Below are 17,242 nucleotides of genomic sequence, written 5' to 3'. Positions count from 1 at the left end.
AAGTACTTATTAATTTAGCCCTTAAAAAAAAGAACAAAATTTGACTAGCCCTACAAAATTTGAAAAATAATACTTCCCCTTGCCCCCAAAACTACTCAGACATTCATACAAATAAAAGCAAGTGTTGGTCAATGATTCTGGGATGAGTTAGGAGGAAGAACCCATGTGTGGGGCCCAGAACCTCAGTGCCTAGAACAAGGTAATCAGTAAAGGTCTGTAGGAGAAAACTCCTGTGCACAGTAACGGTGAAGGTCTGGACTAGGATGCTGGCAGTCAGGTGGGAGTATATTAAGAGGCGTTTTAAAGGTGAGCTTGAGAAAGAGGGTGATGATGCAGTGAGCTCATGGAAGAGGAACGTGCGTCCTACTGGGGAGGAAATGGAGCTTGATTCAGTTCACATCTAGTTGGAGATGATCATGAAGGCTGCCCACAGATGTTGGACTCAAGGATGAGAGAAGGTAGTTTTGTTTCGTTTCGTTTCGTTTTGTTTCATTTCATTTCATTTCATTTCATTTCATTTCATTTCATTTCATTTCATTTCATTTCAACAGAGTCTTGCTCTGTCATCCAGGCTAGAGTGCAGTGGTGGGATCTCTGCTCACTGCAACCTCCGCCTCTTTGGTTCAAGTGATTCTCCTGCCTCAGCCTCCTGAGTAGCTGGGATTACAGGTGTGCACCACCACACCTGGCTAATTTTTGTGTTTTTAGTAGACACAGGGTTTCACCATGTTGGCCAGACTGGTCTTGAACTCCTGACCTCAAGTGATCTGCCCACCTCGGCCTCCCAAAGTGCTGGCATTACAGGTATGAGCCAACGTCCCCTGCCAGGGGAAGGGAGTTTTAAATGAGGGAGCAAATTTGGGCTGACAGTTGAGATTTGGGAGTCAAAGCAAAGAAGTCATTGCTGGAGCCCTAGGAGAGGATAAAATGCTGAAGAAGGTGACCAACATGCTGTGACAGAGCTTGGGGGAATTCTGACATTTAAGGGCAGAGAAAGAAGAGGCATGAGAGCAGGAAGAGGTTGCAGGAGTCAAAGAAGGGAAATTACTTCGTGCCATTGTAATCACAGAAAATGTTGTGGAAAAGGGTGCGTTTTGCTTGTTAATCCCAATTCCACCTGCTTATGATTTCTCTGACCAAACCAATCCATACTAATCACATGGAGCTAATTTAAGGAAGAGTCTGGGTTCTGTAAGCAAGTGTCAAATTGTACAATTGTATTTCCTACCAAATACAAAGTGGCTAATAAAAGCTGTTACTGCTCTCTGTTCTAGGCACGTTACACAGATAAACTCAGTTTACCATTCAAACAAGCCTAGAAATGATTTTTACCGTTTTGCATATGAAGAACAGAAAAGTTAAGAAACTTGCCCAAGGTCACACAGCCATTTAGTGGCAAAAGCAAGAGTCAAAGTCAGGCAATTTGATTCCAAACTGTGTTTTTGGCCATTACACCATTCTCTTCTACATAATACCTCCATAAACAGTTGGACATACCTAGGCTCTTAGGAGGATTATTTCTGGTAGATTTTTCCTCTTGTACAAGCATTTCTCAATTTCTACATATTCTATCTTTAACATTTTCCACCAGATGCTTTTAGCTGATGAATTTCTAAGGTTGTTACCTTCACAGGAGCTTTCCTGGCCTCTTCATGTTCAGTGGAGGCAACCTTCTTTCCTTGGCACTGTTATGGGCATCAGAGCCCTGCCTAGATAAGCAAATGATGCATGAAGTGTGCATTATACCCACCCTTTTATATCACAACACACCAGAGGCCCTGAGCTACTAAGTGCTTTTTAATCACCCCAGATTTGCAAGAGTATGTCCTAATGACACTTCCTAAAGGGCATCATTACTTCTATAAAAATGTTTTCTCATAAAATATTTGCTTTAAAAAATGCCTGATAAATTCTGTCTTGGGCAATTACACCAACTTTTCACACCCTTAGAACCTGTGTCAGCAAATTGGGTCTTGCTTTTTTAATAGTCCTTCATGACAGCTCATTACTGGCAAGTTCTGTTCAGTGTACATCTCCCTTGTCTGACCCTAATGTTTGGTCTCATGTTGACACACTAGTTGAACTAAGTAGCAGACAGTGGTCACAAGAATTATAACATGTTTGAGCTCATGGTTGCTTTTGGCATCTTTGAAAAGGGAAGTAAAAATGGCCAATTATAATAAGCTAAGAATGAGTCAGTGACGTTGTCTGTAAGGAGCTGAAAAAGTGGGTGAGAGTCACATTTTAAGACCTCCAAGAACACTGAGTTTTAAAATACCTGGAAGATTTGGGAAATACACAACGTTTAATAACTGTGTATGGGTTGCAGGGTAGGGGGTGTGGGGATCAGTATATTCAATACTAGCCAAGTCAGGATGTTCCATGCTGTTTAAATAGTGAGCTAAGCATGTTAAGCATTTTTAAGCAACAGCATGCAAAGGAAAAGAAATGTAATAGTTAAATGAATAAGCAAATAAATGGGATCTATCAGGTGTATTTTGTAACAGAAAGATTTATGAAGTTGAAGAAAGTACAAATTATTTTAGCACTTTAATCAAATTGATTCTAATGATATAAAATAGTTGAGTATTTGTGGGATTAACCTCATTGTTTTGGTTTTTTGCAAAATGAATTTCCAGGTTTAGGTATATGGCAGAACATTTTTGGTTTATGATGATTCTTTCTTGTTAAGAATCAGAAGAACCTCCAAACAGCGCTATTTATTTTTGGGATGGAGATGTTATATAAAACAATGAATACAATGGCGGAGAATCAAGGAAATGAGAAAATTAGAATAAGATTATGGGGCTATGTGTGCCACCTGCTGATGAAGCTGTGGAATGCTTTGGTTTTGAGACTATATTGGAATCTTTGAGCCAATCTTAAGGTTTTGTTTGTCCATACACCACAACCCACCCCCTTCTTATGATAAAATTAGTACCATATTGTCACTGGAGGTGATAGTCCAAATATTTCAAAACCAGCATGACACAGGCCAGTCAGGGTGGGCGAACCATGCAGTGAGAAGGGATTCCTGTAAACACTTGATACGTAATGTTCTTTCACCAGACGGTACTTGTCTTAACTGTCACCTGTTTCTGGTTCCTTCTGGTCAGGGTGGTCCTAGAACCATGAGCTGTGCTTCAGAGGGGAGAAGGTGATAGGCACTAGTTTTGCCCTCTGTCAAAAGCTAACTGCACTTAAAGGTACTTTGTTAATTGAATTTGTCCCCCTGTAAACTAGATCACATTTTGTATTGGGGCAAGGAAGCAGTGAAAAAGAAGAGGAGAAAGAATGATTAGCCAGGGGTGAGAAGCTATGGTTCTTCCCTGTTCTTTACCACTTACTATCTGAATGACTTTGATGAAAAACACCTTCTCTGAAACCAGTTTTCCTTTTCTGCATCAAAAACCTATAACAGAGTCGCTCCATGATACATTATGTGTGAAAGTGCCTTCTAATTCATTAAATTCTATGTAAACATGGTACACTTGTATTACACCTTAGCAAAACTAATGTTTTAAAGAAACCCTGAAATAAGAATTATCATCTTAAGGGACTAGTCTGCCCTGAATCCAGCAAACCCATGTTTTCATGTATTGAGGTGTTTGTGTTTTTAAGAGGGGTAAACCTCTTGAACTAGCTCACTCACTCTTCTTCAGATCACATTGGGGCTTAATCAAATCTGTATTTTGTACAATTTTACCTGCCTTCTTTTTCCATAACCCCTACTTGGTGACCCTCACAGAGCATGTTGTAAAGTTTGAACTGTCTAGACAGCTGAGCCACCATAATTAACATGTTCATGACAGGTCCCAAAGACACATGTTTACATTGATCTGGTAGCCAAGAAATGTAGGTCACTCTGCCTTGTAGTAGCTCATGTTAGGAGCCTGTGGTCCACATTCCACCGGTTGCCTTGGCCATTTGAGACCTTCATCCTACAGATCGATACATTTTGAGATAGAAAGCTTGCATTGTTGGAAGGCATTTTACCAGTGCTAGAGTTCAGGATGGGAGGCTAAGCTTGCATTAGGCAAAGGGAGGACAAAGGGTTTAGGGCAAGAAGGTTGACCTGGGAGTGGCTCCCCAGGAAATCTCCAAGCATTAGCGAGGCCAGAAATGGAAGAAGATGGGAATACCTGGTGAATTCGTTCATTTTCTGGAAAAGAGTTACTCCAGGAGGCTCCATTTCTGTAAGATTCCTGGGGCTGCACCTGGGCAGACTAATAGGATAGATATGGATTGGCAGCCACAGTATTCAAAGAGAGAAAAAACAATCCCATAGTTTGGGCTCTCAGAAACCTTTCAAAGAGCTCCATGATGGGTTATTTCCCCTGCCAAAGAAATAGGACATTTTAGTAGTTCTGAAGAGCTTTCTTGGGACCAGAGGATAGAGCTTTTAAAACAAAACAAAAAAAATAAGCATGTTAGGAAAAGGGGAAAATATTTGATCATTTTAGTCATAAGGAAAAAGCAAATTGGATTTGAGTCTGCAAAATAGCAGAAGGCAAGAGAGTCCTGTATGGTTTTGAGTTGTATTTGAATAGACTGGGCTGGGGTGGTGGTGTTCCACAGGCAAGATTCTACTAATAGTAATTGACAGCTGCGTATTCTGAGTGCCTGGATTTTAGGAAATATGTTAGATTTGGAGAAGAATCTTGGAAAGAGCTAACTGTAAGTATTTATCTCACTTTAGCTAGTAACTCAGTTCTCTAGTACTAAGGTATATTTCTATTTAAAGCAAAAAAAATATCAAGGAGGCTAAACTATTTCTAGGGATAACCTAATAGAGATGAACATAATATGGGTTGAAATTCAAAGAAAGATTTATGCTAATCAGAACAATTATAAAAATTTGATTTTGCACTGCAGTCCATTTAATATAGTATTTTCTATTGATTAGTGGTTGCTTTAGCTAGACCATCCTTGGTAAAAGAATTCTGTTCTTTTCAAAAACCTTTAAAGTAGATGCTTATGATATTCAGATGTTTTTCACACACAAATTATTTTTCTATTGGACTCAAAATACAAAGCATATGCATTTCAATAGCAGTGGATTGAAATTGTTTGAGTTCATATTGAATTTATGAATGAAGAAAAGAAAGTTTTACCACTAAATTTGGAATATTGGAAGTTATTTTAAAAACCAGCTTGAAAGGTTTTTCACAGCCTGAAGAGTAGAGAATAAAACTGTATGAATAATTCATAAAGTCCTAGAAATATTAATCAAGTAGTTTAGACAGTGATATATCTTTTCATTTTGACTAATTGATTTTTTTTTGTTAAACTTCCTGGCCAACTGTCTAATTTTTTGTCCTGAATGTTTATGTTAACTCCTGTGGGAGAATTCTGGATTTTGATTAAAATTCCCTACCAAATGTTAGTTTGTATTGACTATATGGCGAGCAGGCTACTGCTGGCAGATGAGGAGGTGTGCTCCGCCTTCTTGTCACTTTGTGAATGGATTGTGAAGGGTTTGTTAATTTGCTCTTCACTCCATTGGAGCAGATACTCACAAATATCTGCTATGTCGCAAGACCGTTTTATTTGCATAATGAGAAGAATGGTTTGGGGGATGGTTGTTTGGGAAATAGTATAATAAAGTATATTAAAAATAGAAATAGTTGGCCTTGTTTGCCTTTATTTCTGGTATCTTTAGAAACAGTCTTGACTGTGTTGCTTTCCAGCCAAGTCCTTTTTTGGAAGGGTGATTAAAGGGGCTGGGACTCCATCTGCCTGATTGTCTGCCTAGCCCTAACCCTTTCTTGTATTCCCTCTATAAACAGACACTGCCATAACTCTCATAGGTTCAGGAAGTACCAAAGAGGTCTCTGTCCTAGAGCTGCTTCCCCTCTATAGGCAGAACTATGATTCTTTCCTCAATCCCAAATATAAACGGCCCTCCCTCTTTTTCTTTCCTTTTTTTTTTTTTTTGGTTGTTGTTTAAAGAACATAGTGCATGACCCATGCATTTCTTCCTAAAGTAAGAGTGTAAGCATTTCACTTGCATTTCCCATTAAGTGAGACATATAAAGGACACTGACTTGATGCTGAGAAGGAAAGGGGCTGATGGTGGCTGAACCGACTGGATGCATCGCCTTTTGCCTTAAACAGAATGCACTGTTCAGTGCTTAGCGTTAGATTTATGGAATGGCTCCTCACCCAGCGTCGTCCCTGCTTTATACAATTTGGTGCTTTGTTGCTATCGAAACGGCATTACTTTCTAAGCCATTGTGATTGTGAAGGGGGAGGAGGCTGTGGCAGGCAGGGGTGGTAGTAGTAGTGAATGACACAGATTTGCCAGATGACATGTAGCGGACCTCTGCATCAGCCAAGAGGAATTAAGCTTTGTCACTCCCCACTGGGACTACCTTTCTCCTGGTATGTGCGCAAGGAATTCATATGCTGCTGCTGCTGCAGCCACCAGAGCAGAGAGCCTTGAGTACACTTTGCCACAGAAAGCAGTGAGCAAGAATGATAGCTGTCTCTTTTAAATGCCGTTGTCAAATTCTGAGGCGACTTACTAAAGGTATCGTGCTTTCCTTGTTATTCCCTCAGCGAGTCTGTTGCAGTATCCTATAAACACAGTTTAATGGTTTTTACTTTCAAATATGACTGCCTTTGCAATTTATTGTCAGGCAACAAAGAACTCAGTGAAATATGTATAGATACATATGTACAGGTAGACTCGGCTTTGCTTTCTGTCCTTACATCTTGGTTGTGTTCGTGCTGAAATTATGAAAGCAGCTTGTGTGATTTTTTTTTAATGACTTCATTCTTTGCTGAAAAGAGAATGTGTTTGGGTCCGGTGCTGAAGTTATTGTGGGAAACCGTCATTTTGCATGCTGATTAACTGGTCAAGCGGAGTCAAGTGTGTGTTACTGTCCTTTCTATGATACATCTACTAAACGCAGCTGGCAGATTCAGGACTCGCACAGCTGGTGGATCCACAGAATAATTGTTTGTTCTGTGACTTTCCAACATCTTAAGAGCTTTTTCCCTGGACAGCTTTAATTTCTTTATGTGTTAGAATTGCATGTTCACAAAAGTATGTAATTCCAAATGCTTTGGTCCTATGTAATATTAGAAGTTTATTTGAAAGTAAAAATCATTGCTCAGAATCTTATCATCAAGAATTACCAGCTTCAGATTGTCACTCTTAGAACTCTAAAATAGTAATTAAATTTCTCTGTAATATTTAAGGTATTGTTTTATTTGAAACCATTCTGGATGTGCCATCTCATTTACTTTGTGAGCATTCTATTGCAAAGTTAGTATATGGATGCCTTAAAAATCCTGCCTTGTGTCCATATAGATATGTGAGCTCTCTTGCCTTATTTCCTTTAGATAGAACCTTCCTTAGAGAAAATTTATTATTTAAAAAAAAACTTCATTCTGAGTAAAAGTATTTAGTTGCAAATGCCTTTCTTTTTCAGCCTGTAATATAGAGTACTGTTGAGTAATTAATGGATATAATTATGTTCTAGAAGCTCTGAACCTATAAATATGTTAATGGATGCTATTTCTGTCAGTTTAGCTTGACATATCAGAATTCTTTGATCACCAGCAGTGCAGCTAAAAATGCAATTAATATTTTATTTGGCAGAAGAATGAGCACAAAGCAAATCATGAGAAATAGATCTTGAGTCAATAACAGAAAAGAGAATAAATACTATAGACCAACTTACCGAATGCATTTGCAAGTTGTTTGGATAGCAGAGTGAGTCCTTTAAAAGGTACTTTGGGGGAAATGTAGGGAAGATTATACATTTTAAATTAGGCTATTAGCAGGAGGCTGTAAATTCTGTTTTGACTTTATCCTCTACAATTGGTACAAAGGTACAATTTCTGTTTATAAATCATGACTAAGAGACTATCCTTTCTGTTACGGTTTTGGCTAAGACTTTTAAAGGCAGGCCCTTATTCTGAAAAGTTCTTTTCTGACCTGATTTTGGAATTTACTTATCTTGATGTTGAGAAGTTGATGGTCTTCTTACATCATAAACATGAAACAATCAGTATTTTCTACTCATCTGTGTCCGTTCTTTTATAAGTCCTACATACAAGGAAGAGAGTGAACCCAAGCAATTTAATAGTTCTTATAAATATTTTTAACTTTCTCAGTTTTCTGAATTTTATGGAAGCATTGATCTCCTGCATTGAAAGGAGATTTAAGTGTTTACTAAGATAGTCGCTAAAAATCTAGATAATTGAGGAAAGTATTGATAACTGCTTTGCAGTTGATACCTCACACTTTTTTCCAAAATCTTTATATCTGCTCTATTTGGTATTTAACTTAAGACTATCAGTTGATGATTAAAATAAAATCTCTATGCAGAATCAATTTGCCATAATTGGGTTCTTCTTTGTGTTTAACTGGCTGTCCAAATACTTACAAGAATGCACCTGAGTAACATGGTACCTTGCCTTGCCATCTGCTTCAGTCTTGTCCAACAACGTTCAAGTTCCACCCATGCTTCTTGTTCCAAAGTGGATTCATTGAGTTCTAGCACCCCACCCATACTTGTGGTGCTGTTTTCTTAAGCTGTAATGATAAAACCAGGAAACATATGTAATTACAATATTAAAATGACCTTTCTTTTAGGGTCACGAGTATATTTGGGAACAGGGGTGGATATACACTTGAAGTTTCTTTCTTGTCCCATTCTCCCTACTCACACAACTCCCACACCCTCACCCTCAACTCCCAAACACACATATTTCTTTATACCCATTGAGGGCTCCACCTAGCACTCGCTCTTCCAGACATTTAGCACAAGGCCTTACACTTAGTAGGCACTTCAAAACTGTTTGTTAAAATGAATTGGATTTGTCTAGTTGAAAGTAGTAGGGCATTTAAATCTTCTGTGAGCTCTTAAGAAATGCTTCAAGAGCTTTATTAGGCCTCTTGTGGCTAAAACCTTACCCAGATCTTGGCAGGGGGAAGTTTGCTTCATGACTCCAAAACTACCTTGCTATTTGTGGTTGATATCACCCACAAGAAAAAGCAATATGGCAATTGCAATTTCTTCTTAATTTTCTTAAGGAGAAAATGATGGAATAAAAGGGAAACAATTTTCTACAAACACCCACATTCTTGATATTTTTACTTGATTCTTACATTCTTCATATATCTAATACATAGTTAACAAATATCGATTAAGTACCTACTATGTGCCAGACACTGACATTTTTGCACTTAGAATTCTGGGCTGGGACAATTTATAGGTGTAAAAAGCATTTTTAAAATGAATATATTATTGAACAATAAATATTTTTTCTTTAGGTCAGATGTAATTTTAAAAGATGTATAAAACATGTATTTCTAGACAAGTCCTTGGATCACGCCACATAGACACTGATCCACAGTATTATAGTAGAATATATTTCAGGTAAACTTAGCACTTCTCTGACTTGGGAATTGAGTCATTTTCTTATTAATGTTTCAAGCCACTGTTTCAATCATTTTGCCTTATCAGGTACCTACCAATGTAGAACAAGAGCAAGAAAATAACCTTTACCCAAAAGGCCCATGCCTGCCATTATGAGAGGAATTTTGGTTCATGAAAACACCAAGCACCGTCAAAAGCATTCCGTTTCCCATCTAATATTGAAATCTAAAGAAGCAATGCCGTTCTTTTCTTCCTCCAGAATGAGAGTCTACCAATTACCCAACCTTAGAGCCAAATCCCAAAATAACATTTTCTGAGGTTTCCAGAGACATCTGACAAAAGGGTTTTCTGGAGTGGGTAAATTTAGGCTTCTTGGCACCTACCTTCACAGCTGTTTACCTGGGAGAGCCCTGGTTTCTCAGCTAGGGGCTACCATACCTCAGGAGAAGGGTGTATGTTCTCAGAGAAGGGGAGATATTTTCATGGCTCCCGCAGACTTTGTTCTTTTTCTCTTGTCATGATTGTGTGATTACTTTTCCTTGAGACAGGTTGGCCTCATATGCAGAGAATCACTTTCTCTGGTGATATGGGATGTGACTCTGCTGCTTGCTCAGGTGCTGCCATTTTGAGCTCCGAGATCTGAACTTTCATGCTACACTGGCAATGGCATTTTTCTTTCACAAGCTTCACTCTGCCTACCAATGCCAACATCAGCCAATTAATATTTACTGACATTCCACAGGGAGCACAGCTCTGGGCACCTTTCATTGTTTTGCTGCCACCCACCCTCTCTCTCTGTCTTTTCTTTACTGGCTCAAAGCTCATGTCGGAAACCCCTGCCTTCACTTTAGTATAGACTTCAACATTTTTCATCATAGCTGGCCTAAGTGTCATTTTATTTTCTACTTATCTTCACTTTCTCTCTCTTCCCAGATACACATATGGCCTAAAATAGAATTAACTCTCCCTGTCCCTTTCCCACTAACAAACTATAAGCAGCCCCTTTGACCTTCATCCCAATGGGGTGTCTAAGTGAGACATCTGTGGCTGGCAGGGAACTGCTCCCTGCTGTGCATTCTACTTTCTTTCTCTCTGCCTCTCTTCTTCCTGATTTCTCCTCCCAACCTCAGTATCTTTTCTCCTTTTCTGCTGTCTGGGCATGTATGGGTATTGCTCTCTCCACTGGCACTGAGCAAGATTAAAAGGCTGGGTTGTGATCACACTCACTCTCATTTTTTCAGTCATTGTTCCTTACACTTACCCCAATCATGGAATCATTATGCTTGAAAGGGAAGGTCAGACATCCGTCTAGGACTTGTTTCCAGAGAGAACTGAAACTCAACCATCTCAGACAACCAGCAATCTTATTCTCAATTCTCTCTGACAAGGACAGTCTTACAGTTTGTCTGATAAACTTTTAATGGATTACTCAGGTGACGTCTAAATCCCTTTAAACTCTGACACTCATCCTGTGTTTAAAAGTTCTTCTATTTAGAAACTCATTTCCTAAGTGTAATCTTAATTAAAGAAACACATTTAAATGTTTCGTCTTAATGGAAGAGGAAAAATATTTCCCATCTTTTCTCATCTGCAAAATCTTTTAATCCAAGGAATTCTGAATCCATCACAGAGTTCAGTATCAGTGTTCCAAACATGATGGCTCCTTTGCCGATGGCCTTGGATTTTCTGTTCTGGTCACTTTGCTCTTTCCCATCTGTCTGTGTCTAGCCTTGTGGCTCCTTCAGCAGTCTTCTCTAATGATTCCTCATCCACTCTGTGATATGATTCAGAACTGATAATCATCTGGGTTGAGAATGCTCTCTCTCTCTGTGCTGGACCTCATTTCTCCTGTCACCCCATCCTCATCCATTCTGCTAACCCTCCGCTGGCCTTCTCTGTCAGATCCTGCCATCTGGAACAACTTAACTGTATCCTCCACCTCGTTAACTTTCCACCCCTTTCCAAATCTCACCTGCAACCATGTCCTTTCTGCTTTGCCTCCACCCCTTCATTTCATACCATCAAAGCTAGTGCATTTAACGTATTTATCTTTCTAGCCTATCAACTTTTTAAAATAATATGCACTTAATAGATATTTCACAAAGTAAGTCTGTCTTGTTTTATTGGAGTTTCATCTATTGCTAGGGCATGGGGCACATTTCTCTTGCAAATAGAGAGACCCCACTTGAACAGGAGAATGCTGCAGCTGGGTCCCAGGCAGGTCTTGTTCTTGCGCAAGTGCTGCTCATGGTCCAGATTGTGATGGATTTCTTGCTGTGCTTCTAGCCCATGCTTTGAGGGGGTTTACATTGAACAGTGGCTTGGACCGCTTTACTCTCCACTGGACTGAAGCTTTTCGTTTATATAACTAGTTAGAATTATCATAATGGCGCATTTATTTCTCCCGTCTTCCAAATGGGAATTGGATGCTAGAAATACTTTACCTCCTTCCAGGAGGTACCCATCCTCCAGAGGAAATTTTGGCTATGCCTTGTATGACCCCATATAAACAAGAAGGAGTCTACACCCTTCTTATATGATTGTAGCAGGTTAGGAAGAAATATCTGGTTCATTACTGGGAAAAGGAGGGCCAATGTAGGATAGGCATTCTAATCGATTAACTTATATACTTTTGGGAAATGTTTAGGAGGAAGAATGGAAATAAGGATAGCTAACATTTATTGAGCACTTACTTTCTGCCAGGTACTATTCTAAACATTTTACATGTACTAACTCATTTAAATCTTGCAATATTATCATCATTATCCCCACCATACAGATGAAAAAGAAGAGGTTCAGAGAAGTTAAGGATCATTCCTAAGATCACAAAGTTTGGAGGACAGGAGGAACCCCAGTGTTTCATTTTTGCCATTTTTTTTTCTCTTCTAGAAACGGATAGAAACCATAGACCTGCCTATCTAGAATAATAAAGAGAAATTGATCAAGACAACACCTCACTAATCTCTCAGCATTCCTTATGGTAGGGGAAATAGAATAGACTTAGAAATTAGAAGATATGTCAACCTTTCCTAGCTTTCCTATTTTTACTTGTGTGGCAAAAACAAACAAACAAACAAACTGAATTTCCGCCACTAAATTTCAGTTTCTTAATCTGTAAATTAAAAATTGCTTGTGAAAACTGTTTTATACTCATGTTAGCTATAACAAAATAATTTAATTTTCCACTACAGTTGATTTATTTGAAATTCTCATCTTAGTAAATTCACTTTATTCTGGCGGAAAATATATAATTTGATAACTTCCCACTATTTGAGAGGAGGCAAAATACATAGTTTCTAGGGATAGGCAAGCCGTCAATGTTTGAATCTCATCTTTTTCTCTCTTTTAGTTTCTTACCACTATTTTGCCCATATACATGAGAATTATGTTAAATTTAAAATTAGTAACTGCTGCTTTATTAAATATACAGAAGAAAATATTATTTGCAGATTTTTAAAATAATTATTTAAGTTTCAGTATCGCATATATCCGAAAGAAAAATGCACCCAGATATTTATTACATGTAGCTCCTTAAAGGATGTTACTGCACCCTTCAAACCAAGGAAACTTTGACCTTGCCATTACAAAAAGCAATAAAAGCAGTGGTCTTGGATATCTCAGTCAATGATGACTACCTAAATTCAGGCAAAGCTCGGGGTATTAGAAAGTGAGAAAGAGCTTCTTACTAATAATTCCAACTACATTATTAAATAGCTGAATATATGAAGAATACAATAAGTTACATTTGTACTAAGGAAATTTCTATTCATTTTCAAAACATGAATTAGGAGAAAAGGTAAAACTAAGTATCACTAAAGATATGTTGTCTTCATAATAATGGAAACCAATGGAGGGAAACAAATTGATTTACAAATTATTATTATGCTTTTTAATAAGTTGAAATTATACTATATGTATAATACATGTTTTGTCTTACATCTTCTTCCTAATATTCTGCCCATTTGTGCACATTAGCACACACTTGTCATAGGAAACTGTTACTGTCTCTGTAGTATTTCCTTATGTGCATAATATATCTTTAGTTTGTTTCCCAGTCTTCAGTCTAATACATGATACTGTATTGTCTTTAAAGAATTTATTTTGTGCTTTAAATTGTTGCCTTCATGTATCTTCACTTTCAAGTCTTCTGATACATATTGTCTCAGAAATGTGTTTAGGATACACATCCCACACATTTTCCCCAAGGCTTTCTTAAGCTAATAGAGGTGGCAGAGAGAAAAACAGTGGGAGAAATAGCATTTGGATACCATAATATCTAAAAACCAAAGCAAAGATGAGAGAAGGAGAGGCGAGAAGCAGCCTTTCTGTTTTGTAAGTGGGTCATTGCTGACCTTTGAGAGAACAGTTTTCACAGGGTATTGATGCCCAAACCAGATTATAAGGATTCTCTGCATTAAAGGCAACAAGGGCAGACCACTCTTTTAAGAAGTCTGAAGGTGAAAGTTAGGCTGTAGATGGGCAGCAGCCTGTGGGGGTGGAGGGCGGGGTCATGGGGGATAAGGAAGGCTATTATAGGATGGGAGAAATCTGAGCATTTTTTAAAAGGATAGAACCAGTAGGGAGGTAAAATTTCAAGATGCAGACTAGAAGAGGGATGAACTCTAGAACCAGGCAAGGCAGGGTGAGTGTGAGACCACGAGACAGATGGCAGCCAGCTAGAGTGAGCAAAAGGGACACTCTTGTCACAGAGACAGGAAAGCATAGGAAGAAAGACTTTGAAGTGTTCATTAAGGAAATTAATCAAACTTGACTTTCTTAGTAAATCAGAAGATGAGTCTAAAATCTCCTATTTTTATGAGCACCCAATCCAGGGGTTTCTAAATTTTTCTCTCCATTGGAATTACCTTGTAACCTTAAGAAAATAATGTTGCCTGGATCCAACCCCAGAGATTGTGATTTAATTGCCTGGAAGTGGCCTGTTCTTTGGAATTTTTTTTTTTTATTATACCTTAAGTTTTAGGGTACATGTGCACATTGTGCGGGTTAGTTACATATGTATACATGTGCCATGCTGGTGCACTGCACCCACTAAGGAATTTTAACACATTCCCCAGGTGACTTTACTGTGTTAGCTGAGTTTGGGAGCCATGGACCTAACGTATTGGCAGCTTCATAGAGATGCCACTAGATATGTTTCAGCCAGAGACAAGCCCAGGAATTTTACTCAGCTGCTAGAAGGGAGAAGCTGAGCAGATATAAGGGCTATGTAACTGCTATAGCCTTCCTGTGACTTTGAGGGCAGAGCCTGTCTGAAAATGGCAGTGGATCCAAAAGATAAAGAGACACCATATCTGAGTGTCATCACTTCAGCCCCTGCTCAAGAACTACCTTAAGGGAGCTCTGAGCTCTCCCTTAGACTTCTTCAGTTAAGTTAGCCATTAAATGTCTTTAACATCTAAGCCCATTAGAGCCAGGTCTTTCTGTTATTTGCAATCAAAAGAGGCCTGATACAGGTTATAACGCATTTGTGTGTACACATTTTGGTGAGGGTTTTGAAGACATAGTTTAAAAATGACAGTTGACTCAACCATTTGCTAAGTCCACTCCTGAGTTGCTCTCATTCCACAGAACTGTGTGAACACCCCTGCAAATCTGAGCCTGCAGTCCTGTATGAAGTTATGAGCGCCACTGCTAACGTAGGATTTCCAGTGGATCATTTTGTTAAGTCTTCAAGTCTGCCCTCCTTGGCAGTCCACATCAGCATAGACTGGAAGGAATGTTCCATGGGGATGGAAATGAATATTGTAATTTTCATGTGATTTTTTGTCCTTACTATTTAGGGACCTAAGGGCTAACTGATCTCTCCCTTTCTTCTCCCCTTATGCGGAAGGTTATTATATGGAGAAAATAGTTGAAAGGCAGGGTTATAAAGTTTTCTGCTTTTATTGTATGCGGTGCAATGTTCTGAGCATCTCAGCTCTTCTCATTGCTCCCTCTTCTCTCCTGTTACTTTTCTTCTTCCAATGCTAATGGACATAGCTACTCATGCAAAGGAGTTCACCCTCATTTGTATGGTGCAGAAAGTCTATTGCCCTAGCCCACAATGAAAAGTAGACTTCATTGGTTAAAGTCATCTTCTATGGAGCCAATTGTTAAATGTTAAAGAATTTTTTGAACTAGCTTGTAAACACAATTATTTAAAATTATATAAATTTGCAATTAAATGGTATTAAAAACAGAGGTAATGAATACTAACAATTCATCACTTTCTAATCATTTCTATATTTTATGTTCTGTGCTCTTGAGGTCTACTGTATCTATGTGGGAGAGCTACTCTATGACGGTGTGCCACACATCTCTTAGCAACTCCACATTCAATGACATCAAGTTGGTAGACTGAAATTGGCCATAGTGGGAGTATTTACACCAGAGAAATTGAGGGATGCTATAAATCAAGGCATGCCCCGACAAAGCCACTTGTTAAACATTTACCAGCACACCACTGAATAGGTACTCCTGCTCTGTGTATTCATAAACCTGTATAGATGGCTTTCATTATGCTTTCTAAATTTGATGATAATTCTTTGTTTATCTGTATACAACCATCAGACTATGAATTCCTTGAAAATCAGTATCCATGCTTTACTTACCATTATGTCACTGGCAAGTACAAAGTATTTGGTACAAAGAAAATGCCCAATAAGTATCTGTCGAATGGATAATATTAATATTTATTTATTTATTTATTTATTTATTTATTGAGACAGAGTCTCACTCTGTCACCCAGGCTGCAGTGCAGTGGCGCGATCTCAGCTCACTGCAGCCTCCACCTCCTGGGTTCAAGTGATTCTCTTGCCTCAGCCTCCCGAGTAGCTGGGATTACAGGCACCCATCACCACACCTGGCTAATTTTTTGTATTTTGGCCCGGCTGGTCTCAAACTCCTGACCCCAAGTGATCTGCCCACCTTGGCCTCCCAAAGTGCTGGGATTACAGGTGTGAGCCACCATGCCTGGCCGAATGATGTTAATTTTTAAAGATCTCCTGGCTTAACCAATCCCACACGTTTGTTTTGGGCTTGGAGTGTTTCAGATAATGCCTTTTCTTTTCATCAGAGTTCTTGATTTTTCACATCACATGGGGAAAGAAAGCTCCAGGAATATTCTCAGGATCTTTTTATTTTTTGCTTATTTGTTTCTTTTGAGCCAGGGTCTCTCTGTTGCCCAGCTGGAGTGCAGTGGTGCAATCTTGGCTTACTGCAGCCTCATCCTCCCAGGCCCGAGCAATCCTCCTGTCTCGGCAGCCTCCCCGCCACTCCCCCCACCCCCAAGTAGCTAGGACCCCACCATGCTGGTATTATTATTTTTTTTTTCTTTTTGATAGTGATGAGGTCTCCCTATGTCCCTATGTTTGCCCAGGCTGATCTTCAACTCCTGGGCTCAGGCTATCCTCTCATCTTGGCCTCCCAAGGTGCTGAGATTACAGGCGTGAGCTATTCCTGCACTCGGCCTTTTCTGAGGATCTTTAGTATCCTCTAACATCTGCTGATTTCCCAATTTCCTTTTTTAACTAGAGGGGTGTTCCATACCTTCCTCCTTCCCCTCCTCCTCCCAAAGCCTGCTCAAGGCTGTCTGGAGGAAAATACTGGCAGGGGACCAGAAACAGCACCAGGCAGCTGGAGGCTGAAGGACAAACTATTGTTAATTCTGCATGACAAAATTCCCAATTGAATTCAATCTGGGGAATATCTAGGACCCCACAGAGTTTCTGATTGAATTGAGTCTTTCCTAATCTATAAAGCTAGGTGACCTCATACAGATCAAAAATGAATTTCGTTTATTGCCTTTGTTTTTCTAAATGGTTTGTTGATAAATTTGGTTTACAGGC

The 17,242-nt window shown here is 39.0% G+C and overlaps 1 protein-coding gene across 4 annotated transcripts in view; it reads left to right on the top strand.

Annotated features, from left to right (window-relative positions):
* Nucleotides 1–5,988: 5,988 nt before the first annotated feature.
* GRIP1 (glutamate receptor interacting protein 1) overlaps nucleotides 5,989–17,242 on the top strand; it is a 324,577-nt gene continuing 313,323 nt past the window's right edge. For 2 of the 4 annotated variants that reach the window (XM_055357003.2, XM_055357000.2), the window contains exon 1: nucleotides 5,989–6,532. In XM_055357003.2, coding sequence (XP_055212978.1) covers nucleotides 6,478–6,532 — 55 coding nt within the window. In that variant the 5' untranslated portion in view covers nucleotides 5,989–6,477. The remainder of the gene's footprint in view (nucleotides 6,533–17,242) is intronic. The other 2 variants (XM_055357004.2, XM_031001052.3) reach the window with 1 other exon arrangement.

The sequence above is a fragment of the Gorilla gorilla genome, chromosome 10, assembly GCF_029281585.2.
Source record: "Gorilla gorilla gorilla isolate KB3781 chromosome 10, NHGRI_mGorGor1-v2.1_pri, whole genome shotgun sequence".
NCBI classification, from domain to species: domain Eukaryota; kingdom Metazoa; phylum Chordata; class Mammalia; order Primates; family Hominidae; genus Gorilla; species Gorilla gorilla.
The sequence above is the reverse complement of the archived record's forward strand: the minus strand, read 5'-3'. Positions and strand labels throughout refer to the sequence as shown.